This window comes from Bos indicus, chromosome 14, assembly GCF_029378745.1.
Source record: "Bos indicus isolate NIAB-ARS_2022 breed Sahiwal x Tharparkar chromosome 14, NIAB-ARS_B.indTharparkar_mat_pri_1.0, whole genome shotgun sequence".
In the NCBI taxonomy this organism is placed as follows: Eukaryota; Metazoa; Chordata; class Mammalia; order Artiodactyla; family Bovidae; genus Bos; species Bos indicus.
In genome coordinates this window covers 37,589,056-37,615,903 of record NC_091773.1, presented here as the reverse complement: position 1 = coordinate 37,615,903, position 26,848 = coordinate 37,589,056, and the positions used below count along the sequence as shown (strand labels likewise).

Genomic DNA, 26,848 nt, shown 5'->3' with positions numbered 1-26,848 from the left:
CATTGCTGGTCGGCAGAACAGCTGGGACACTGGCTCAGGTCTTTATAACTCTGAACCCAGACTCATAACAATGCCACCTCCACAATCTGTATGTGGCGTGGGGGTGGCAGACAAGTTAGAGATGAGGAGAGATGGTTGGTTGGGAGACACATTTTAAAGCTTCATTTGTGTAGCAAGAGATTGATTCACTTAGAAACATTTTGTTTGGGGAAGGGGGCATGCTGCTGTCTTTTGGAATCTTAGTTCCCTAACCTGGGGTAGACTTTTCTAATTGTTTATGCTTTCCAATTTTAAGTAATGTGAAAATATAATATATAGAATTTTTTAACTATTTAAAATACTACCTTAAAAATTACTATGGAAAAATTCATAGGTTTGCAATAAGTGATCTTTAAGGTCCTAAACTTTGAAATTTTATGATTCTGTGACTAACTCCAGGTGAGAAAGAGGAAGAAAAGACATTGAAGGAATCATTGTAACTGCATAGAAGAAGCTGCTGTGTTTTTATGAGAAATACTAAATGCAATGTTTAGAAAACAAGAGCCATAACGAAAGGTAAACGTACAGTGTTAATCTAAACAAGGTAAAAATTTTAATATCTCTTCAAACACACCGAAATAAGTGTCATCTTAATAATAATCCAATAACATAATTGTAAAATGTTGTTTAGCCTGCTAAAAGAAAAACATTGGGTGGAAATGAACAATTATTATTAGAAAAGGAACTTCACATTTTTAAAGTATTTAATTTTCACAGCACTCTCATAAGACATTATATTCTATTCTGAGAGTAATGTGAATTGAATGCTTACCTCCCTTCAGAGCTCTGCAAAAGGAAAAATCATCATCATATCCTCGGCAAATAACTTCTTTGCGCAATGGGAAATTCATGGACTTAGTAGATAGATAGATATTGAAATACAAGCTCCTTATATCTCTTCCTTAAAGAGAAAAAAAATTCATTAGCCCTTCAAATAAGGTATTTTTTTATAAATGCTTAATAACCAACACTGACTGTATACTTAAAATATGCCTTGTGCTTTTCCTACATTATTTCACTTAATCATCATAACTACCCGTAATATGGATATCATTATCCTATTTTGTAGATGAGAAAACTGTAGTTCTGAGAGGCCCACTAGTCGATTGTAATCAAATAGAATGTTCCACAGTGAGAATTATCTGTGCTATGCCAAACAATAGAAGAATCTATATTTTTGAGAAAACTATCAAACTGAAAATACAAAATTTCCAACTGTTGTCACAGTTTCACTAGGAGATTCAAAAGAAAGGGAAGGGAGAGGAAATAACAATTATAATCAACTCATGCCCATGTTTTAGTAGTTTTGATGAAAGATTTCTTGGAGGATAAAATTGAACCCGTTGATTACAACTTAAATAGATGAACTTTTTATTATTTCCTTATGAATCTCCTTATTACCAATAAACATGGAAAATTCCAAGAAGAAATGCATTTGGCTCATCTCTTCTAAGTTATTCAGTTGGCCCAACTGGACAAGATGTACAATCTTTTTTATAATGAAAACAAGTATTGTAACCACTACTTTGTGGAAAATACTTTCCTAATAAGGTCACCATGACTCATTGCAGCCATAGTAAAACAAAAATTTTTCTATCTTTACCTTGAACTTGACTATGCTTAACAGAACTGTCACCTCCTTTCTCAAAACACTGTTCTTCCTTTTGTGTTGGTGCTGCCACTCTCTCCGTGTCGTCCTTGAACTATTCTGACTCCTCTCCCCAGTCTAGCTCATTGACTCATTGTTCTTAGGGTTTTAACTTCAGTGCTTCTTAATTTCACACTGCACACTCTTCCCAGCTTTAAATACCACAAAGGGTAATAACTTCTAAATCATCGTGTTTTGTTTCAGCTTTTCTTTTGAGCACCTGTCCTCTGTGCTCATTCAGTATCTCTACTCAAATGTCACTTATTACCACCCCCAATAGATCTCAAATTGATTTCCTCATCTTCATTACCAAATCATCACTAGAATTCTTAATCCTGGTAAATTCTACTGGCCTCCCTGGTAAATTCTACTGGCCTCCTTTCATCCCCATTACCACTATCTTAATGCAGGTCCTCATTACTCTGAGCCTATAGTACCAGCAAACTTCCTTGTTGGTCTCCATTTCTCTACTTCCAGGGTTAAATGTAGAGAAGGAGAACATCATACAGTCTGTTTCAAATAGTGGCCCCCATGGTCCACTCCATGGACTTGGACCTGAACCTTTCTCAAAGCAGGAATGACTATGGAAGCTGAAGACCTGTTTCCATGGGGGATGTCTTGAGATAAAGGCACATGGTAGCATGGCATCCAATGATGATGCAGAACAGAGAACCTTCTTCCATTTGTGTGTGGAACACACTGGTTCTACGCTTCAGTGATTCCAAGAAAGAAAGTGTTGCTTTGACATCTCGATACTTTACATCTTGAGAAGCTTCTTGCTCTTAGACATCACTGTGGTCATGTTAGAGTTCACGGTGGTCACTGTGAACAGTGGTTGAAGTGAAGTATCACTTGCGTGCCTCAGCAGATCAGGGATATCAGTATGGATATTGGAGTGAGAGATTGGGACATGGTGGCTCTTGGGGCTTCGGTGAAGAGGACTTTTTTTGAGGTCACCTATCGGAGAAGGCAATGGCAACCCACTCCAATACTCTTGCCTGGAAAATCCCATGGACGGAGGAGCCTGGTAAGCTGCAGTAAGCTGCAGTCCATGGGGTCACTGAGGGTTGGACACGACTGAGTGACTTCACTTTCACTTTTCACTTTCATGCATTGGAGAAGGAAATGGCAACCCACTCCAGTGTTCTTGCCTGGAGAATCCCAGGGATGGCAGAGCCTGGTAGGCTGCCGTCTATGGGGTCACACAGAGTCGGACACAACTGAAGCCACTTAGCAGCAGCAGCATGACAACTTTGGGAACTTCTGGAAATAACTTTGAGGAAGGTGTATGATCCAGCTGTATTTGTCAATTAGTTAATAGTGACACACAATTCTATTAGCAAGGCTACAAAGTCTTAAAATAAATAATTTCCATTCCTAACCTATTTTTGGTTCAAGATTACAGTTATAGCTCTTACTGAATTTAAGTAGAGATAGGGCCACAAAAATATGGTTGATTTCTATTAATATGGCCCACAATTTCACATAGATGTTCTAGTGTATTCTAGGGAAACGCGGGTCATAAAAAGAAAGCATTATAAAAAATATGACCAAATAATACTTTAATTACTGAATTAATATAATGTTACATAAATGTCATATCTACTAAATGATTAAAGTATTTGTGGTGGCCTTGGAGCTGTACTGCTCAAAACTCCCTTCCAAAGAATCTATGAGGAGGAGGGCAGTAGGCAGATAGCCTCCAGCTACTGCACTTTCAGAGACCAGACGCTCACAGTCGGCTCCTGTAATGACGGTGGCACTAGAACCAGTCCACTCCAGCCTGTCATGGGACACGTGTGACATGGAGAAGGCTCCCCACTTACCTTGCTGATGGTGTCTCAAGGATTCATTTTAATCTGATGATCATCCTATCAAATTCTCCTTTCTTCTCTCTCATTTCAAAACTATTAGGCCAATCCAATATCTCAGTCTGAATCTTCTCCTTGCCTGCTCTGGCTTCCTCTTTCCTTTACTGTTCATAAGAATTTCCCTCCTCCACCCCCATACCCTGCAAAAAATCCCTTGTATGTCTAATTCTTTCTTGGTATCTGAGTTTCAGAGAACCCTAAGTAAAACTGTGTTGTATTATTATCACTTGGATCTGGAAGGTCTGCTTCCTGTGTCTAAGGGCAATGGGCTTACTTGAAAATGAGGTCATTCATTATGTAAATAATCACTTCTGCAAACACACACAAATACCACAAAGGCATCTGTGGTCTGTGGGGTAGAGCACACCACACAGACCAGAAAACAAAACCTGAGAAAAAGAGGAAGAAATTGTAAAGCTTTCATTGGGCAAAAATTTAGATTATTTTAGGGGATTAAGGGATACACGCTACTATGTGTAAAATAAGCAACAAGGATATACCATACAGCACAGAGAAATATAGCTATTGCTTTGTAATAACTTTAAATGAATTATAATCTATAAAAGTACTGAAACACCATGTTGTACACCTGAAATTACTATAATATTGTAAATCAACTACACTTTAGTAAAAAAATAAGTTTAGATTATTGCTTTCACCCTTGGCTAAGAAAGTAGAGCAAACAGTTCATTATTATTTCCTCTGTGCTACCACTAAGCCTTATTGCTATCATTTCATTTACGGTGATATATTATCTCAGAGAAGGCGATGGCACCCCACTCCAGTACTCTTGCCTGGAAAATCCCACGGGTGGAGGAGCCTGGTGGGCTGCAGTCCGTGGGGTCGAGAAGAGTCGGACACGACTGAGCGACTTCCCTTTCACTTTTCACTTTCATGCACTGGAGAAGGAAATGGCAACCTACTCCAATGTTCTTGCCTGGAGAATCCCAGGGACGGGGGAGCCTGGTGGGCTGCCGTCTGTGGGGTCGCACAGAGTCGGACACGATGAAGTGACTTAGCAAATAGCAATAGCAAAATATATTATCTACAGCTCTGTCTCTCCTACTGCACTGAGAGATTCTTGACGGTCAAGAGAATGTCTTATTTATCAATGAATTCACAGTACATATCATAATATTTGAAATAAACTACACAATTACTAAGTATTTTTAAGTGAATAAATTAATGCAGAAACACAGTGTCAGGATACAGGTTAAATGATTAGATGCAGGAAAATTAAAATGTAAGTTTATTGTCTATCATTTCTGGATTCTCAACTACCCTTTTTCCTATAAGCTGGAGAACTAAACTCAGGAATAAATGTTTCTTAAGCTTATATATATAAAAGCAATTTTTTAAAGTATAAACTCCAAATATAAGCTAGGACGTAGATGATAATGGTGATGATGAAAAACAATAATGACAATGATGATGATTACAACTGAAGTTTCCTGGGATCTTTACAGGCCACAATTGACTGGTAGGAAAGGATGAAAGTTGGTTTAGGGGGATTTTTTTGGCTATGCTGGGTCTTCACTGCGGCACGTGGTCTTCCTCTAGCTGTGGCAAGCAGGGGCTTCTCGTTGCAGTGGCTTCTCTTGTTGCAGAGTATGGGCCCTAGAGGCATACGGGTTCACAAGCTCTAGAGCACGGATTCAGTAGTTGTGGTGCACAGGCTTAGTTGCACGGTGGCTTGTGGGATCTTGTCTGACCAACCAAAGATCGCACCCGTGTCTCTTGCATTGGCAGGCAGATTCTTAACCTCTGGACCACCAGAGAAGCCCCAGGAAGAAAGTTTTGTGTATTTTCATGGAGCCTTAGATCCAGCCCAATGCTATCACCATCATCCAATTAACTTTTACTAAGATGATAGCAAATAAAATCATAAAGAGGAAAAAGAAGAAATAACACAAAACAAAACAAAGAGCATTGCTTCTTTTCATATCATCATCACCGTATTTTTTTTTTTAAGTTCACCTTTTGGGAAAAAAGAAGTCCTGGATTGCTGCTGCTGCTGCTGCTGCTAAGTCACTTCAGTCGTGTCCGACTCTGTGCGACCCCAAAGACGGCAGCCCACCAGGCTCCCCCATCCCTGGGATTCTCCAGGCAAGAACACTGGAGTGGGTTGCCATTTCCTTCTCCAATGCATGAAAGTGAAAAGAGAAAGTGAAGTTGCTCAGTCGTTTCTGACTCTTAGCAACCCCATGGACTGCAGCCTACCAGGCTCCTCTGTCCATGGGATTTTCCAGGCAAGAGTACTGCTCATATACAAATCTTTGACTAATGAAAACCCAACTTTACTTATCAGCTGAATAGCTAATAACTGACCAAGGATATAGATAGTAGATGGTTAGAAGTTTCAAATTGTTTCCATTTTTACCATGCCATTATATAATCCCTCCACATGAGTGTGAGCAAGCCTAGTGACTTGATTCTAAAAACTAGAAAATAGCAAAGATAATAGGGTGGCACTTTCATCATTAGGCTATATAAGACTGTGACTTCTATCTTGTTAGCTAACTGTCCCCCTTGTTAATTTCAAGGACACAAGAAACTATGTTGCAGAGGCCCAGAGGGCAAGGAACTGAAAGCTGGCCAACAGCCAGATGGAAACTGAACACTGTCAACAACCACCTGAGCTTAGAAGTGGGTTCTTTCTAGCTGAGCCTTCAGAAGAAACCCTGGCCAACATCTTAACTGCAGCCTTGGGGGAGAGACCTTCTAAAGCTGACACAGCTAAGCCATGGCCAGACTACCGACACACAAAGACTGTGAGATAAAGAATATACGTTGTTTTAAGCCATTACAATTATGATAATTTGTTACATAGCAATAGAAAACTAATACACGTACATTTAGAACTTCATCATTTATCACTGATATTTATGGAGCCCCTTTAATTGATCTACAAGAACAAAATTTTGGACTTACTTGGAATGTAGTAGAGATAGAGTATTCCACGGCTTCCCTTCAATGTTATACAGGGCTCAGAACGTATTGAAACAGGAAATTTCAAGTTATCTAAATAGAATAAAGAAAATGTCAATAAAATTAAAATAATTTTACGTCATTTATGATAAGTATTCTGAATATCAGGGCCCCCTCCTCAAAACTACCTTTTCCATTAAAATTTTATAATGAGCAAAATTGAGAGTAGTTAAAAATATCGTCATCCCCAGAAGAGTGAAGTCAGCCAGAGGGCAGATAAAGTCTTCCTTCCCCCTACAAACACACCAATACAGCAATAATTTATAGACAATTTCCCTTTGTGAGAAATCAGAAACCAGCCAACAGTTTCGTGCATCCCGGAGAATGTAAAACCAGACTCACCAAGTCAATAGTGAGGTTCAAGACATCTCTCACCAGAGACACTGCTCCTGGCTTAGCATAATGAGGAAGAGATACCCTACCCCTTAATTTCACTCAGAAGGGAAGAGATGGTTTATGCATTCAGAGCCCCAAATTTTCCAAGGAGATCCCCAGTGGACTAAATAAATAAAGTCTGAACAGTCTTAGAACTAGTAAGGAGACTGAATCAGTAACTGCAAATTTCCCAAAGAAAAGTCCAGGGCCAGATGGCTCCACAGGAGAATTCTACCGAACATTTAGGTCAGAATTAACACCAATTCTTCTCAAACTGTCCCCCCAAAAATGGAGGAGAGGGCACACTTCCAAACTCATTTTATGAAGCTAGCATTATAAAGCCAGACAAAGACACCACAAGAAAAGAAAATTATAAGCCAACATCCCTGATGAATTTACATGCAAAAATCCTCACAAAATACTAGCAAACTGAATTCAATAGCACATTAAGAGGATTACACACCATGACTAAAAGGCATTTTTACCTGGGATGCAAAGGATAGTCCAATATACAAAAATCAATTAACCGATATGCCACATTAATAGACTGAAGAATAAAAATCACATGACCATCTCAATAGACAACAAAATTCAACACCTTTTCATGATAAAAATTCCCAACAAACTATAATTAGAGGAAATGGCCTCAACATAATGAAGGCCATATATGAAAAGTTCATAGCTAATATCATACCCAACAATGAAAAATTGAAAGATTTTCCCTCTCAGATCAGGAGCAAGACAGGGATACTCACTCTCAACAGTACTGCAAATCCTAGCCAGATGAATTACATAAGAAAAATAAATAAAAGGCATCCATACCAGAAAGGAAAAAGTAAAATTTTCTGTTTGCAGATGGAAAATTTTATATAAAGAAAACCCTAAAGACTCCATTAAAAATTGTCAGAACTAATAAAAAAAATTCAGTAAAGCTACAGAATACAATATCAAAATACAAAATACCAGTTGCATTTCTATATACTAGTGATGAACTATACAAAAAGGAAATTAGGAAAACAATGCCATTTACACTATCACCAAGATTATAAAATATCTAGGATTAAACTTACTTAAGACGGTAAAAGACTTGTATGTTGAAAACTACAAAACATTGATGAAAGAAATTAAACAAGGCACAAACAAATAAAAAAAAATCTTATGTTCATTGGGCTTCTCTTGTGGCTCAGCTGGTAAAGAATCTGCCTGCAATGCAGGAGACCTGGGTTCAATCCCTGGGTTGGGAAGGTTCCCTGGAGAAGGGAATGGATACCCACTCCAGTATTTTGACCTCGAGAATTTCATGGCAGAGGAGCTGACAGGCTACAGTCCATGGTGTTGCAAAGAGTCAGACATGACTGAGCGACTTTCACTTCACTTCCTTGTTTAGAAGAGGTAATGCTATTAAAATGTCCATTTTATGCAAGACAATCTATAGAATCAATACATTTCTATCAAAATCTCAATGACTTTTTTTTACATAAATAGAAAAAACAACTCTAAAATTCATATGGAACCATAAGGATGATAAATTTGAGAAAGAGGAACAAATCGGGAAGCATCACATTTTCTGATTTTGAACTATATATCAAAGCTATAGTAATCAAAATAGTATGGTAATGTCAAAAATATGGCCATATAGACCAGTGGAACTGAACAGGGAACCCAGAAATAAATCCACATATATTCTGCAAACTAATCTTTGACAAGGATGCCAAAAATGCACAATATTTAAAGGAAAGTCTCTTCAACAAATGGTGCTGGGAAAACATGCAAAAGAATGAAACTGGATCTTTATCTTATACCACAAACAAGAGCCAGTTCAAAAGGGATTAAAGACTTAAACATAAGATTCAAAACTATAAAAACGCTAGAAGAAAACACATGGGAAAAACTTCATGACATTGGATTTTACAATGATTTAATGGATATGACACCAAAACAAAGGCTGCAAAAATATAAATAAACAAGTGGGACTATATCAAACCAAAAATCTCCTGTACAGAAAAGGAAACAATCAACGGGGTGAAAAGGCAGCCTATGGACTGGGAGAAAATACTTGCAAACCATATATCTGATAAAGTGTGGGTCTCCAAAATATATAAGGAATTCCAAAAATTCAATTGTAATGAAACTAACAATCTGATTTTTAAATGAGCTAAGGACTTGAATGTACATTTCTTCAAAGAAAATATACAAATGACCAACAGGTATATGAAAAAATGCCTGTCACTAAGCATCAGGAAAATGCAAATCATGAAACCACAATGAGATGTCACCTCGCTCCTCTTTCTTGTTTTGATAGTAGTCAGATTGGCTACTATCAAAAAAAGTTGAAAAGGATGTGGAGAAACTGGAATGTTTGCACACTGCTTGTAGGAATGCAAAATGATACAACTGCTATAAAAAACAATATGGAGATTCCTCAGAAAAAAATTGAAAATATTACTACTATGTGATCCAGCAAACCTACTTCTGAGTACTTATCCAAAATAATTGAAATCAGGATCTTGAAGAGACATTAGCATTCCTACATTCATTGTAGCACTATTCACAATATCCAAGGTGTGGGAACAACCTAAATGTCCATCAACAGATGTATGCATAAAGAAAATGTGGTATATACATACAGTGGGATACTATTTAATCTTTTTTAAAAAAGGAAATTTTGCAATATGCTACAATATGAATGAACCTCAAGGACATTGCTGCTGCTGCTGCTAAGTCGCTTCAGTCGTGTCCGACTCTGTGCGACCCCACAGACGGCAGCCCACCAGGCTCCCCTATCCCTGGGATTCTCCAGGCAAGAACACTGGAGTGGGTTGCCATTACCTTCTCCAATGCATGAAAGTGAGAAGTGAAAGTGAAGTCGCTCAGTCATGTCTGACTCTTCGCAACCCCATGGACTGCAGCCTACCAGGCTCCCCCATCCATGGGGTTTTCCAGGCAAGAGTACTGGAGTGGGTTGCCACCGCCTTCTCCGTTATGCTAAAGGAAATAAACCAGTCACATAAGGACAAATACTGCATAATTCCATGTATCTAAAACAGTCAAATTCATAGAATCAGAGAGTGGCTAGTAGTTGTCAGGGGCTTAGGGGATGGAGAAATGGGGAGTAACTAATCACAGGCATAGAGTTTCAGTCAAGCAAGTGACTAAGCTCTAGAGATCTGCTATACAACTTCATGCCCACAGTCAACAATAATGTACACTCAAAAATTGAAGAGGGTAGAGTCCATGTAAAGTGTTCCTACCACAGTAAAATAAAATTTAAAATTCTGTACAAATACAAATACCAAAAAAAAAAAACTCCCTATAATGTAAATAGATTAGTGTTTTAGTGCCCTTACATTGGTCCTTATATTGTTAAGGTGTAGTTTGAAGGTAGTGAATTACTTTAAACTGTGTGGAAGTGGGTGAACTCCTCAAAACATATTTTCATAAAATTACTTGTTCCATTTTCATACTTTTTAGCCTGTTCTTTTCTACATTGCTCTTCTTTTCTCTACTCTCCTCACCTTTTTGTATGTTTCACTGGTTAAAAATAGAAAATACACATCAAGTAGAGTTCTAGTAAATGTTAAGAGACTGAATACATGAATGAATGAATGAGTTAATAAACAAATCTTCCTAAATAAGAAATTTCAAGAAGAACTTATAAAAGCACCGAGGAGGAGGAGAAAGAGACTAAACCAGTTTTATTTAATTTGCCCCTAAATGCAACCCTTAAAAATTAATGTTAACATCTCTCATTCAATGAATTGAGTTTCCCTGCAATAAAATTCTCACAGAAGGAGCTATATTAACAGTCATTTCACCAAATCATGGATGTTGACAAATACTTGATGAAAGATGCTCATTCCTGGGACAATTACGACCAAAGAAAAACACCCTGAATTTGCAACAGCACTGATGAAATTTGAGGGCATTATGCTGAGTGAAATTAGTCAGACAAAGAAAGATAAGCACTATATGACTTCACTTTTATGTGGAATCTGAAAAACAAACAAACACAGAAAACACACAAAAACCAACTCAGAAAACAGACTTGTGGTTGCCAGAAGCAGGGGGCCGAAGGTGGGAGAAATGAGTGGAAGGGGTCAAAAGATACAAACTTCAGTTATAAAATAAGTAAGTAATGGGGATATAATGTATAGCTTGGGTGACTATAGTTAATAATACTATTTTGCATATTTAAAGGTTACTAAGAAAATAGATCTTTTGGGGGCTTGTGGGAGGAACATGCTTGTGGCATTCAGATTCTTGGTGCCCTAACCAGGGGATGAACCTGGGTCACCACAATGAAAGTGCTGAGTCCTGAACACTGGACTGCCAGGGAATTTCAGAAAAAAAGGTAGATCTTAAAAGTTTTCAGCATAAGAAAAAAGACTGGTAACCTATGTGAGGTGTGTGTGCTAGGTCACTTCAGTCATGTCCAACTCTTTGCGATCTTATGGACTGTAGCCCACCAGGCTCCTCTGTCCATGGGATTCTCCAGACAAGAATACTGGAGTGGGTTGCCATGCCCTCCTCCAGGGGATCTTCCCAACCCAGGGACTGAACATGTGTCTCTTATGTCTCCTGAATTGGCAGGTGGGTTCTTTACCACTAGCGCCACCTGGGAAGCCCAACTATGTGAAGTGATGGATGCTAACTAAATTTATCATGGTGTTCACGTCACAGTCTATACAGATATCAGATCACATTGTATACATGAAACTATTATAATGTTATATAGCAATTATACCTCAAGTTTTTAAAAAATGCTCAGAAGTGAGTGAATAAATACTAATTCTCAGTCGCTAAGTCACGTCCGATTCTTTTGTAACCTAATGGACTGTAGCCCACCAGGCTCTTCTGTCCATGGTATTTCCCAGGCAAGAATACTGGATGGATTACCATTTCCTTCTCCAGGGGATCTTGCTGATCCAGGGGTCTCCTGCTTTGACACCCGGGTTCTTTACTGTTGAGCTACCAGAGAAACCCAACTGAATAAATATTGTGCATCTATTTATTGAATTAATGTAAAGTCATTAAACCCCTGGTGACTCAGATGGTAAAAAATCCACCTGCAATGCAGAAGACCCGGGTTCGATCCCTGGGTTGGGAAGATCCCCTGGAGAAGGAAATGGCCACCCCCTCCAGTATTCTTGACTGGAGAATTCCATGGGCAGAAGAGCCTGGTGGACTACAGTCCATGGGGTCACAAAGAGTCGGACAAGACTAAGTGACTAACACTTTCACTTTTCACTTTCAAAGTCATTTAAATAAATTTTTAAGATATTTAATGATATAGAGGTTTGTGGCATACTATCAGGTTTTAAAGCTGCTGGTTACCCAACAATATACCCAATATGATTCCATTTTTACTATTTTTAACATGTTATTATATATCTAAAAGAATATTTACCAAAATAACAAACTGTTCATAGTGGTTAACTCTTAACTGATTGACTTATGTGCCTTATTGTCTTCTTTTCCACCTAGATTTTTGAAGGTTTGCATAATTAGTATACTTATTTATTTTCTTGCCATTGAAAAGGTTGACATGGTATTGAATCAACATGGGCACTTTCATATGCATTGCCAAGCACAGTGCAATGTGTCTCTTCTTTCTCAGTGATAAGCTTGTAGAAAACCATCAAGACCCTGGAGTAAAGCTGGGAACAAGTTAAAAGCAGTGAATTACCAGTACCAACTGTCATAAGGGCAATTCTCTACTTTCAGTTAAGGTTCCTAATGTCTGAAGTTGGTCTGATTATGATGAAACTATCAAGTCAATCCAATCAGACAAATGGTCAGAATACCCCTATTGGTGCTCAGTATTGAGCCAGCACCACAGCAAGGCAGGGTGGAGTATAGAAATGTAACCTTAATCTTTACATCAGGAAGCCTAAGATTTTTCTAGAAAGACAAGACCACCATACATTTAAAAAAAATTAGATGTAAGAGTCAAAAAAAAATCACATAACAGTGTATAATAAGTGATTCTTCATTTATTTGCAAAGGTTTGGGAACTAATGGAAAATAGTTTTATTACTTTAAAGTCACCATGTTTATGGTAAAATTCTACATTTGGTTTAATAAATATAGAAAGTAGTGACCAGGTCCAGCATAGAATAAGAGCCTCTAAGTTCCCCTGCAAATGTATCAGCATTGCTAATCCATCGTAGCACTTTTCCCCTGAGTTCTGCCTTAAGAGTCCTTCTTAACATCCCAGGCAACTGCAGTTAGCACATGAAATGAAATCAGTGCCACTCTGAGTGTTGGCAGTAAGTACCACTGGAGATCACAAGAGAAAGCCTTGGTTGGAGTTGAACTATCACAGCACTTCATTTTACTCCTTTAACAGGATTTCCATTACATAAATACGCAGTTCCTTCTGACAGGAATGCCCTTGTCCTCATCAGTCTGTAAACTCCTTCATATGCCTTCAATATGTACTCAAATATCAACAATTCTGTTAAACCTTCCTTGACTCCTCCACACCTTCCCAGCCCAACAGCCACAAACACACTGTCATTCACAGTACTTGATCATCCTTGAATGGTCATTCAAAATGTTTACTACAGTTATTTGCTCACACATCATTCTTCTTCGTAAAAATAGTGCAAGTCTTGAGGGCAGGAAGCACGTCTCTATTCATTTTGCATGACTCTGGCACATAGCACACTGTAAATAATAAATGTGTGCTTATTCACTTCTTAGCACCAAATATTGCTCTAGGCACTACAGGAACAATGAACAATTGATAAATGCACATTCTAGTAAAGAAATCTAACCCGGCCATGAGAGAAAGACTGAGTATGTGGTAGGGACAGAGAAGTTGGGGGAGTGGCAGTGGGTAGAGATACCTCAACTATAGTATCCATTAAGTGAGTGACAGGAAGCAACCAACTCTGTGGACGCTGTGATCAGGAACGCAGACTCAGAGGTGACAATGACTTTGATATGTTCAAGCCACAAAAATAAACATACATGCATATATATACAAATAATGTTTCATGAGATACACATAATAGGCAAATTCACAGAGACAGAAAGTAGAGTAGAGGTTATCAGGGACTAAGGGGAGGAAGAAATGGGGAGTTACTTTTTAATGGGTACAGAGTTTCAGTTTGGAATGATGAAAAATTCTGAAAATTGGTGATAGTTGCAAAGCAATGTGAATGTATTTAATATCATTGAATTGTACACTTTAAAAGTGTGAGTTTTATTATGTTGGTAATACAAATAATGATAGTAATAATAATAATATAGGTCAATGTAAATGGAAAATAATGGGGGGGTGGTGGGAATCATAGAAATCAGACAGGTAGGCAGGGCCATCTTGAAGGGTCTTAGAGGCCTTGGTATAAAGTTGGGGTTTCACTCTAACTGTAGCGAAAAACCACTGGGGGTTTTAAGCAATCAAAATAGTCTTATGTAACTTATTTACATTTTCAAAAGATCTCTCTGGTCTCCATGATGAGAACTGATTGTATGGGGGAAGGAATTAAAATGGAGAGAGGCCAGTTTAAGAGGATGTTGCAGAGGCCAGAGAAAAGAGATGAGGATGGCATAAGTGGTGAGCAGTGGACAGTGAAAAATGGTTGGCTTTAATTATTTACAGTGGCCAAGACATGGAAGCAACCTAAATGACCACTGACAGAGGAGTGGATAAAGAAGATGTGGTGCATAAATACAATGGGCTATTACTCAGCCATAAGAAAGAAAGAAATGATGCCATTTGCAGCAACATGGATGGATTTAAGACATTTATTAAACTAAGAGAAGTGAGTCAGACAGAGAAAGACAAATATCATATGATATCCCTTATATATGGAATCTTAAAAAAACCGATACAAATGAACTTATTTAAAAAATAGAAACAGACTCACAGACTGTGAAAACAAATTTATGATGACCAAACGGGAAAGGTAGGAGGGAAAGATAAATTAGGAGTTTGGGATTAACATATACACATGCTATAAATAAAACAGATAATCAACAGGGCCTACTGTATACAGGGGATTCTACCTAATATTCTGTGATAACCTATATGGGAAAAGAAATTGAAAAGGAATCAATATTTGTATATATATAACCAAACTACTTTGCTGTACCTAGCACAGCATTGTAAATCAATTATATTCTGATATAAAGTAAAAATTAAATTTATAAAAAAGGTAGTTGGGGAATTCCCTGGCAAGCCAGCAGCTGAACACATACATGCACCAGTGGTTAGAACTTAGTATTTTTACTACTGCAGCCAGGATTCAATCCCTAGTTGAGGAACTAAGATCCCACAAGACAAGCAGCACAGCCAAAAAAAAAATGTAGTTGGCTTTAAAATATGTTCTGGGGAAAATGAAAATGGAGTCATTGATAAATCCAATGTGAAAGTTACAGGAAAGAGATAATTAGGGATACCTCTGGTCTGGGGGCTAAGGAATTAGGTGGATAATGTCATGAGGAAGATTTCGGAAGAAACAGATGTGGAAAGGAGTATAAATGAAAAGTCCTAGCTCCAAACGGCTATTAGACTTCCCAGTGGAATGCTGAGTCTGTAGAATAATAGACGAATCCTGGTGATATGTATAGTTAACCTTCCTACTGTTACTGAAATGCAAGTCCATGCACCCAATGCACAATGAAGCCAAATAATACAAAAACAGTCTGAGTGTTCATTGGAAGGACTGATGTTGAAGCTGAAACTCCAATACTTTGGCTACCTGATGCAAAGAGCTGACTCATTTGAAAAGACCTTGATGCTGGGAAAGATTGAAGGCAGGAGGAGAAGGGGACAACAGAGGATGAGATGGTTGGATGGCATCACCGACTTAGTGGACATGAGTTTGAGTGAACTCCGGGAGTTGATAATGGACAGGGAGGCCTGGTGTGCTGCAGTCCATGGGGTTGCAAGGAGTCGGACACAACTGAGCGACTGAATTGAACTGAAGTAAATACAAAAACGTTGGAGTCTGGGGCAGAAAAAAGTTTACGGCAGGACTATGCAAGGAGACGGGTGGCTCATGCCTTTAAAAATCCCAATTCCCTGAAAGCTCTCAGGAAAGCCCTTTTCTAAGAAAAGAGAAGGAGGGTTGTGGGTAGTTGTTGCAAAGGTCTTAGTGTCAGAGCCTTTGCTCTTCAGGTCAGGTAATGGTCAGGTAAGCATGTTCCTATAAACCTCCATCAAATGAATGTGATTCTCTGTCCTGACAAGAAAGGCCAGGTCCCCAGACAACTCCTACCCCGCCGAAGTCCAGTCCTGGCTGAGAGGAGGCGAATCTCAGCTGCAGGCTCCCTCAAGGCCAGGTCCCCAGATGCTGCCCAGCCGCCATCGCTGAGGGAGGCAAACGCCCAGAATCCAATCTGCCCTCAGGCCGCCCAGGCGTAGGGGGCAAGTCCCCAGACTGCATCCCAGGCAGACGGCTGCTGCCTCGAGGCCACAGGGATGGGGATGCAGGAGAGGTTCACCGCTGCTTCAAGGCCTAGGCCTGGCCAGTGCGTGGCCTTGGTGAGGACTCTGGAGCCTGGCAGGACACAGCCACCAGCCTGTTCCTGGGTCCCAGCTCTCACTCTGGCCCAAGGCTGGGTGGGCTAGAGGGCCCCCAAGGGAGAGGGGAAAAGGCTGGGATCCGCCTCTTACCTCAGACTCAGCCAGACAACCGCCACTCCACCGCCTGTTGGCTGAATGGACCACTAATGGTCACTGGTTGATTTGGTCACTTGGAGGCGGGGCCATTGCGGCACCGACCAATGGCTGAGCAGGACCACTAACGGTCAACTCAGAGGCGGGTGAGGCAAGTAACCACGAAGGCCAACCGGCCACATACCAAGGGATGCACACAACAGTGCTCTATTACACTGTGTGTGTGTGTGTGTGTGTGTGTGTGTGTGTGTGAATTCAGTCGTGTCCAACTCTTTGTGACCCCATGGACTGTAGCCCACTAGGCTCCGCTGTCCATGGGATTCTCCAGGCAAGAATACTGGAGTGGGTTGCCATGCCCTCCTCCAGGGGATCTTCCCAACCCAGGGACCGAACCCACAATCTTCTGTGACTACTCCAATGCAGGCGAATTCTTTACCGATGAGCCACTGGGGGAAGCCCTCTATTACACTAACACCCATAAGTAAGACAAAAGTCAGGAGTTCCTTGAGGATGCCAGCTATATTGGTTTTTTTTTTTTAATATTTATTTGCCTGCACCAAGTCTTAGTAGCAGCATATGGGATCTTTAGTTGTGGCATGTGGGATCTATTTCCCTGACCAGTGATGAAACCCAGGCCCCCTGAGTCTTAGTCACTGGATCACCAGAGAAGTCCCATACCAGCTATAACTTAATATGCCTCTTCAGCATTCCTCAGCATAATAACTAAAATAACTAAACATAATGCCTATTAAAGACATTAATAAACTGAATTAAATTCAACTTACTTGACTAGTCTCTGTAAGGCAAGTAGGACTTTTAATGGACCTCAAAGGTTTCCAAAGAACAGAAAGATACAGAATATTTCAGGTTAGAGAATAGTAGAAATATAAATAAAGGTCAGTCAAGAGGCTGGCCTGCCTGGAGTCGGGAGCTAGGGGGAAGAGAGGGAAGATCAGATGCCAAGATACACACAGTTAGCTGGGAGGACCATGCAGCAACCACATATCCAATCAGTCAGCAAGTCCAGTGGCTCCATCTTCAGAAGACAGTAAGTCCCCTACATACGAATAAGTTCTGTTCCAAGAGTGCATTCATAAGTCCAATTTGCTCTTAGGTCCAACAAAATTAGCCTAGGTACCCAATTAACATGATTGGTGATAAAGTACTGTACTGTAGTAGGTTTATAATACTTTTCACACAAATAATACATAAAAAGCAAACAAAAAATAAAACATTTTTTATCTTGTAGTATAGTACCTTGTGGAGAAGGCAATGGCACCCCACTCCAGTACTCTTGCCTGGAAAAATCTCATGGACGGAGGAGCCTGGAAGGCCACAGTCCATGGGTTTGCTGAGGGTCGGACACAACTGAGCAACTTCACTTTCACTTTTCACTTTCATGCATTGGAGAAGGAAATGGCAACCCACTCCAGTGTGCTTGCCTGGAGAATCCCAGGGATGGCAGAGCCTGGTGGGCTGCCGTCTATGGGGTCACACAGAGTCGGACACGACTGAAGTGACTTAGCAGCAGCAGCATAGTACCTTGAAAAGTACAGTAGTACCATACATCGGCTGGCATATAGGAGCTGGCACTGAGTGAACAGGCAAGAAGAGTTACTGAGGACGGAGAGGAGGTGGGAGACATCAGAGCTGAAGGAATGTCAGCAACAGGAGATGGAGGGAAAGCTGCAATTTCACTCATGCCTGACATTGATGGAACACATGTTCGCATCTCTGAAAGTTTGCAATTTGAAGGTTTGAATGTAGGGGACTTCCAGCACCAACCCCACCTCATCACCTCCACTGCTCCCGCTCTGGCCTGAGTCACCAATCTCTCATTCACTTGGACTATTGCAAGTCTCCCCACAGGTTGTCTGCTTCCACCTTTGCCATTTTACAGATTACCAATCCATGAGACAGACCAAGCTTTGCTCACAGTAAAAGGTAAAGTCATCTCCTGACTTACAAAGCTGTCGTTCCTTTCCCGTTCCCTTCTATGAGGTCATCTCCTACTGCTTCCCCAGCACTCACTCCATGGCACCCACACTGGCCTCCTTGCTATTCCTTCCTCACCACCTCTAGGCCACTGGGCTTGCTCTTTCCCCCACCCCTTCCCCTGGGTATGGTCGTGGCTCACTCCCTTTACTATTCCTGTCCTGGCTACGTGTCACCTCCTCAGTGAGGCCCTCTTTGGCCATCCTAACTTAAAATGCAACCCCCACTCCCATCTTTGCACTCTCTATCCCCTCCCTCACCTTACTCTTTTCTCATAGCAGTCACCACCATCTGACATGCTGAATATTTCACTGATCAAAACTCCAGGAGGGCTGGGACTTTTGTTGTTCACTGCTACATTATCCTCAATGTCTAGAACAAGCACATGCCAGATGCTCAGTGAATACTGGCTAAATTAAATAATCCATGAATTCCTTACATTTCAGGATGACCTACAGCCAAAAACACATTACAACTGAGTCTAACAACTCTAGGCTACAGGACAGTGCCTGTCCAGGACTGTGTGGACTGACTCGCACAGCCATGTTTTCTGCCTTTTCCAGAGTTGGAGAATAAAACAGCCAATTATTCCCATTTCTGTATGTTGCGGGCTGAAATGTGCTCTCCCTAAATTCATATGTTGACATTTTAATCCTTAGAAGCTCAGAATGTGACTGTCTTTGGTTGTTGTTTAATTGCTAAGTTGAATCTGACTCTTTTGCAACTCCATGGACTGTAGCCCACCAGGCTCCCCTGTCCATGAAATTTCCCAGGCAAGAATACTGGAGTGGGTTGCCATTTCCTTCTTCAACTGTCTTTGGAGACAGTGCCTTTAAGAGATGATTAAATTAAAATGAGCCCATTAGAGTAGGCTCTAATCCAATGTCATCAGTAACCTTAGAAGAAGAGGTGATTTAGACATACAGGGAGTCCCCAGGAATGAGCGCACACAGAGAAAAGGTCATATGAACACATGGCAAGAAGATGGTCATTTACAAGCCAAGGAGAGAGTCCTCAGAATGAAATTAAACCTTGAACTTGGATTTCCCACCTCGAGAACTGTGAGAAATAGATTTCTGCTGATTAAGCCACACAGTCTGTGCTGTTTAGTTACAGCAGCCCTGGCAAACAGGTACACCATGTAAGCCCAGTAGTTAGGCCAAATGGGAATCATGCTCACAGAAAGGACTGAGTTATTGTCACCAACATCCTGACAATAACACTGGAGGGATCAATGCTTCTAACACATGATCCGCTTCCATGTTGGCACAGATGAGGAGGGTCAGAGAGGCCTGGCAGCCAGGAGAGTCTTGCTGTAGCTGTGTGCCCCAACCTGCTCCCCATGATCCCTACATCCGTGGGGCAACAGAAAAAGACCATGAAATTTCTCAGCATTGGAGAGAAGCAGGTAAGATCCCTCCTCAAGGGATTTCCCTGGTGGTTCAGTGGCTAAGACACCAAGCTGCCAATGCAGGGCACCTGGGTTTGATCCCTGGTCAGGAAACTAGATTCCATATGCTGCAACTGAAAAGAACCTACATGCCGCAACAAAGATCAAAGACCCCGAGTGCCACAACTAAGACCCGCCTCAGCCAAATAAATAAATAAAATAAATTTTTTTAAGAAAAGAAGATCCTTTCTCAAAAAAATCAAATTAAAAGACAAATTGAGTTAGCGTTACTAGAAGATTAAGAGTTAAATAAATTGGGACTTCCCTGGCTGTCCAGTGGTTAAGACTTCACCTTCCAATGCAGGGAGTGTGGGTTCAATCCCTGGTCAGGAAGCTAAGATCCCACGTGCCTTGAGGCCAAAAAACCCAAACATAACAAACAGAAGCAATATTGTAATAAATTCAATAGAGGCTTTAAAAGTGGTCTACACCAAAAAATATTTTTTTAAAAAAGCTAGATAGATAGTATAAAGTGTTACATAAATAAAGGCCATATGAAACACAGCACAGAAAAGGTGGTATAATCAGTGTGTGTGGAGCAGAGAGAAGGTTCTGTCTTTGGTTCTCTCAGCACGAAAGCAGAGAGAAGAGGGCTGAGTGCACTGAGGAGGTCCTGGGACACAGGAGTGTGAACTGACCTCCCGGGATGGGGAATTTTCAGGGATAAGTTGAGCAGGAATTCAGTACAATCACAAACAGGAAAAAAGCCATCAGTCTGAGACTGGTCACACACTTAGACTTTGTTCCCACATCTGGGATTACTTCTAATTCCCCAGGAGTAACTTTATATTAATATTTGCCAGAGTGTATTTGGCACACTCAAAAAATTAGAGAAAATAAAACTGAAAATTGGGAGATTAAATAGATTTATTTACTGCAGAACTTCTCAGAACTCAAAGTACATTTGTAAATCTCCCCCATATGATTAGACCATAAATCCTTTTTTCCCATGAGAATTTCAACTAACCAGTATTTTCAGGAGCATCCCTTTAAGACTTCCTGATATTGCTAGTCGGTAGAAAAGGCCAACCAACCCATGGTGCTTTGGTGTAAAGCACCAAACCAAAACAGTGGTCAAGCTCCAAAGCTGTGCTTTCAGACCAGCAGATATTTGTAGAGAAAGGGGGGAAGCAAAACAAGATAGAACAAAACAAACAACAGTGATCCAACCAGTGAATAGCATTCGACTGTGGCTGATTTCTTTTTTTAAGTAATTAATGTTATTGTTTCTATGTGGCTCTGGGCTGAAAATTCTACCTCAAAATAATCCTTGCAAAATGGGTTTGAAAATCACTTTCACTTTACAGATTAAAAAGCTGGAGCACAGAGAGGCTGAGACTTTGCTGACGATCTCACAGATAGTAACTGACAGAATCAGCCTTACACCCAATTAGGGAGGTTCTACCAAAAGCCTTTAACACAACAGCCTGGAACACTTGAACACGCCTGTTATACACCCAACACGGTGCTAGAGGAAAAAAAAAAAAATCAAAGCCTGGAGATAGAACCAATTCCAAGAAGCAGCTAGGACTGTTCTACCTTCTCAAGAAGAACCAGTCAATCTTATGTTAGTCACTCAATCGTGTCTGACTCTGCAATTTTATGGACTATGGCCTGCCAGACTCCTCTGTCCATGGAATTCTCCAGGCAAGAATACTGGAGTGGATAGCCACTCCCTTCTCCAGGGGATCTTCCCAACCCAGGGATGAACCCAGGTATCCTGCATTGCAGGCAGAGTCTTTACCATCTGAGCCACCAGGGAAGCCCCCAGTCTTGGGCTGAGACAAAAATCTCAGAAGCAGATGTTCTGCCAGAACAGGGAAGAATCTGAAACTGGGTTCAAGGTAAAGATAGCTGACCAAAGGAAAGGACAGAAGTGCTTGGAAGTCAAGAGAAACGCAGTTCAGAGACTCATGAGGTCTATGATGGATGGAGAAAATCCACAGAGGGCAGGAACCAGACATCCCTTTTGCTGCCAGCAGCCTCCCCAAAAGCTGGAACACACGGTCGTTTCCTGTGTCCTGGTGACAGCAGAGGAAGGTTCCTGTGAAAACACCCTTGGAATGGTTGACCTGTTTTCGCCTTTGTACTTACCACAGTAGTCGTACCAAACGGTGGCGTCAGAGGAGTTGCAGACCCAACGATTCTCCCTAGGTTCAGTAAATATGGAAGAAAACAGGGTGGAAAAAAGCACAAATGGAAACATGATTCAATCTCTCCAAAACTTTAAAAATGTAAGGAGAATCTGTAACTAATCTTCAGACTCTTCCCCTTTATTTTTAGTAAAGGGAAAAAAATGTAACTTAGTCATCAGTCACATGATTTGAGTTCCTATCCAACTGTTTCCTCTTTTGAATGTGTGTGTGCGCGCGTGTGTGTGTTTAATATTTGAGCACTTCCTGCGAGAGGAGAGGAAAATGATTTAGAATGTACTCTTCGACCATGTGATACAAATGAGAGCACAGAGCTTTAAAAACAAAATGAGGTACTTCCTGGTCAATAGTAACAAAACCTGTCTTCTTTAGAAACTCAAAAGCCCAGCACTCTTTATCCCTCTGTGTTGCTTGCTATTCTCCCAAGTTCTTTTTCTTTTTTCTTTAAACCCTAAGCACACCCTCCTATTCTTTCTTTATTTATGGCTGTGCTGCTTGGCTTGGAAGCATGAAGTCCTAGACAGCCAGGGAATTCCCTCCCGCACGATCTTTATACATCAATTCTTACAGCCCAGAGAGCAGGACCGTCAGCTCTGAACTGAACAGTGTTCACGCACAGTGTTTTTGCTCGGCGACAGGTTGAGCCAAAGGGTAGAGACTGGCTGGATGAGACCTCAGACACAGGACACTAGCCAGAGTCCTGCATTATGGGCATGGGTCCCACCATGCTTGAGAATGCCCTCACTTTAGCCAACTACAGGGAATTTCAAGGGAATACCTTGAAATAGTCATCATTTTGGGTGTGGAATGTATTTCATTCCAAACCTCTCACTCTGCTCTAGAAAAACAGCTAACCCTTTAGATACTTTGCTACCTGAAATCCTTTAAAGGACAATGGCCTGTGGATTAGTAGCCAAAAATAGCATAGAGTCAGAGCCTTCAAATTTACAAGTTTAGAGGAAAATAATCATATTTGTAAAAGTTTTTTTTTTTTAACTGAGGCATGGTCCTACTTTACCATTTGGTTTTTTTAAGGCAAAAATTCATGGGGTAGGGGTTGGGCTAGTGAAATGGGGAGTTGCTCAACTGGTATTGTTTCAGGTTGGCAAGATGAAAAGTTCTAGAGACCTATTGCACAACAAGGCAAATACAGTTAACACTAGAGTCTTTGTTCCTTTCAGTGTGTTCTGAGAGGACTAGGAGCCTGCATGGGTGTGTCCTCTTTCTTCCCCCGACTTTTAAAATACATTTTTATATTATGGAAAAAACACAGAAAATTTACCATCTTAACCGATTTTTTTTTTTTTTCTGGACACACTAGGTATGATCTTAGTTCCACTAAAAGGAATAAAGACTCTAGAGAAAGTGCTGTTTCAGGTCTGAGGCAGAAAAGGTATAAGAAGATCATATACCTAGAACATCTTACTGTATTAGATAACCAATCTGATGACAGTCCCATTGACCAAAGAATGGTTTCCTATTGCTGTTGTAACAAATAGCCACAAATTTAATGCCTTAAAAACAATACAAATGGGGGCTTTCGTAGTGGATTAGTGGTAAAGAATCTGCCTGCCAGTGCAGAAGACATGGGTTTGATCCCTGATCTGGAAAGATCCCACACACCACAGAGTGACTAAGCCTGTGTGCCACAACTGGTGAGCCTGTGCTCTAGAGCCGGGGAGCCGCAGCTATTAGCCCATGTGCTCTAGAGCTGGTGCTCCACAAGAGTAACCCCATGTCCCTGCAACTAGAGGAAACCTCGCAGCAACAGAAACCCAGCACAAATCCCCCCCCAAAAAATGCAAATGGGGGATTCCCTGGTGGTTCAGTGGTTAAGATTCTGTACTTTCACTGCTGAGGGCCCAGGTTTGAACCCCAGTTGGAGAACTAAGATCCTAAAGCCGCCTGGAGCAGCCAGGAAAAAAAAAATCTCTTAAAATTCTGAAGGTTGGAGTCCAAATCAGTTTTTAATTAATTTACTTATTTTAATTGGAGGCTAATTACTTTACAATATTGTAGTGGTTTTTGCCATACATCAACATGAATTAGCCATGGGCACACATGTGTTCCCCATCCAGAACCCCCCTCCCACCTCTGTCCCCATCCCATCCCCCAGGGTCATCCCAGTGCACCAGCCCTGAGCACCCTGTCTCATGCATCAAACCTGGACCGGCGATCTGCTTCACATATGATAAGATACACGTTTCAGTGCTACCCTCCCAAATCACTTTCAGTGGACTAAAAGCAAGGAGTCAACATACCTAGTTCTTCTGGAATCTCCAGGGGAAAACGATTCATTAACTTGCCTTTTCAGCTTGTGGGCTGCAATCCTTTCATTCCTCCATCTTCAAAATTCAGCACTGCATCATCTCTGCTTCTGTCATCACATCACCTTCTCCCCTGATCTCCTGCCTGCCTCTTATAAGGACCCTGTGATTTTACTGCAACCATTTGGACAGTACAGGACAATCTTCCCAACACAAGATCCACCTATAAAATCCCTTTTGGCATTTAATGTAACATTCATAGCTTCCAGACTTAAACATTCAGCCTGCCTGTAGACTGTATGATCATTAATAAGACAGTAACTTTGGTGTATTGAAATACATCAAATATATTCAAATCCATGAGCTCATAATACTTGTTTAAAGTCTAATCAGCCAATGGTACTAGGAAACTAATTGTATTTTGAAAACTGATAAAGGGAAAGAATCAAGCATTTATCCTGACCTTTCTATGGAGATTGAACTACTGGTAACCAAATAGTACAGAGAGGCACGTTTCCCTTGCCTTCTCATGCTCTTTTCTCTTTTAGAAGTATTAGAGCTAGTACATGAAAAAGGAATGATAGAATAGAACCATTTTGCAATATCTAATAAATTAGTGAACTTAGAAAACACATCAGAGGTTGCTAATATCACAAAGAGAGATAAGAACACATCGTATACCTCTCAATGGATGAACAGGGTGGTAGCCAATCTCTAATACAGCCCCCAAATATCCTTACTTCTTGGTATGCAAATTCTTGTGTAGTCCCCTCCAACAATGAATAAGGGTGACTGAGTAAATAAGAAAATATTGCACAATGATAAAGTGCAACTTCCAAAATAGATCATAAAAGCCTCTACCTTGTTCTCCTGGATCAATTGCTCTGGGGCAAACAGTAGCTCTATGGGCTTCCCTGGTGGCTCAGAGGATAAAGCGTCTGCCTGCAATGCAGGAGACCCAGGTTCGATCCTTGGGTTGGGAAGATACCCTGGAGAAGGAAATGGTAACCCACTCCAGTATTCTTGCCTGGAGAATCCCATGGACAGAGAAGCCTGGCGGGCTACAGTCCACGGGGTTGCAAAGAGTCGAACACGACTGAGTGACTTCACTCAAACAGTAGCTCTAAAGAGAGATCCATGCAGTAGGAAACCAGATCTCCTCCCAAAAGGCCAGCACCATGTATAGATGTGAGAGTTGAACCATAAAGAAGGCTGAGTACCGAAGAATTGATGCTTTCGAATTGTAGTGCTGGAGAAAACTCTTGAGAGTCCCTTGGACAACAAGGAGATCCAACTAGTCACTCCTAAAGGAAATCAACCCTGAATATTCATTGGAAGGGCTGATGCTGAAGCTGAAGCTCCAATATTTGGGCCACCTGATGCCAAGAGCTGACTCATGGGAAAAGACCCTAATGCTAGGAAAGACTGAGGGTAGGAGGACAAGGGGCAACAGAGGATGAGACGGTTGGATGGCATTATTGACTCAGTGGACATGAGTTTGAGCAAGCTCCAGGAGATAGTGAAGGACAGGGAAATCTGGCGTGCTGCCCTTCATAGGATCGAAAAGAGTCGGACAGGACTAAGCAACTAAACAACAAAAAAATGTGTCAGTCACATATGTGAGCCACCTTGGAAGCAGTTCTTCAGATGACAGGAGCATCAGCTGATATCTTCACTGCAACCCCATGAGAGAACCTGAGCCATACCCACTCAGCTGAGTCATTTCCAAATACCCAACCAACAGACACTGTGCAGTTGTGTTTGTTTTAAACCACATTTTAGGGGCAATTTGTTATACAACAATAGATAATTAATACAAACATCAGCTATGAATTAGTTCTTGTCTAACTAATCAAACCTCAGTCTAATGAAGCCTAAAGTCCAACTACCAATTTATAGCAAATACAGTAGACAGAGAAATATTAACTACACCTTGGGAATATAATAAAAAAATCTAGACTGTGAAAACATGTATAGGACGAAAAACTCAGTTTATTCAACAGATGACGTGCAAGGGGAAGAAAAAAAGAAGATATTCCCTGCTGGTCCAGTGGTCAGGATTCCTCACTTCCGTTGCTGGCCGTCCTGGTTTGACTCCTTTTTGAGGAACTAAGATCCCACAAGCCACGTGGCACAGCTTAAAAACAAAGTGAAAGAAATAGAAGGGCCCACGGATTAGGAGTCTTAAAAGACATTTCAAAAGTAGGTGTAAATAAGGTGAGAACTTTACTTAGATCTTAATCCAAACAGAGGGGGGAAATTATGAAACAATTGGAAATTGGTAGACTGGATATTTGATAACTTTGGGATTAGGGACAGCTTAGGTATAATGGTATTGCTATTTAAGTCCTTATCTTGTAGATAAGGGGCTTCCCTGGTGGTTCAGACAGTAAAGAATCTGCCTACAATGCAGGAGACCTGGGTTCAATCC

The 26,848-nt window shown here is 40.8% G+C and overlaps 1 protein-coding gene across 1 annotated transcript in view; it reads right to left on the bottom strand.

Moving 5' to 3' along the window:
- The window catches only part of LY96 (lymphocyte antigen 96), a 32,935-nt gene extending 10,581 nt beyond the window's left edge, over positions 1-22,354 (bottom strand). The window contains exons 1-3 of the mRNA XM_070802713.1: positions 22,092-22,354; positions 6,490-6,579; positions 812-940 (exon numbers count right to left, since the gene is read on the bottom strand). Of these exons, the coding sequence (XP_070658814.1) occupies positions 812-940; positions 6,490-6,579; positions 22,092-22,203 (331 nt within the window). The 5' untranslated portion in view covers positions 22,204-22,354. The remainder of the gene's footprint in view (positions 1-811; positions 941-6,489; positions 6,580-22,091) is intronic.
- Between the last annotated feature and the right edge of the window lie 4,494 nt (positions 22,355-26,848).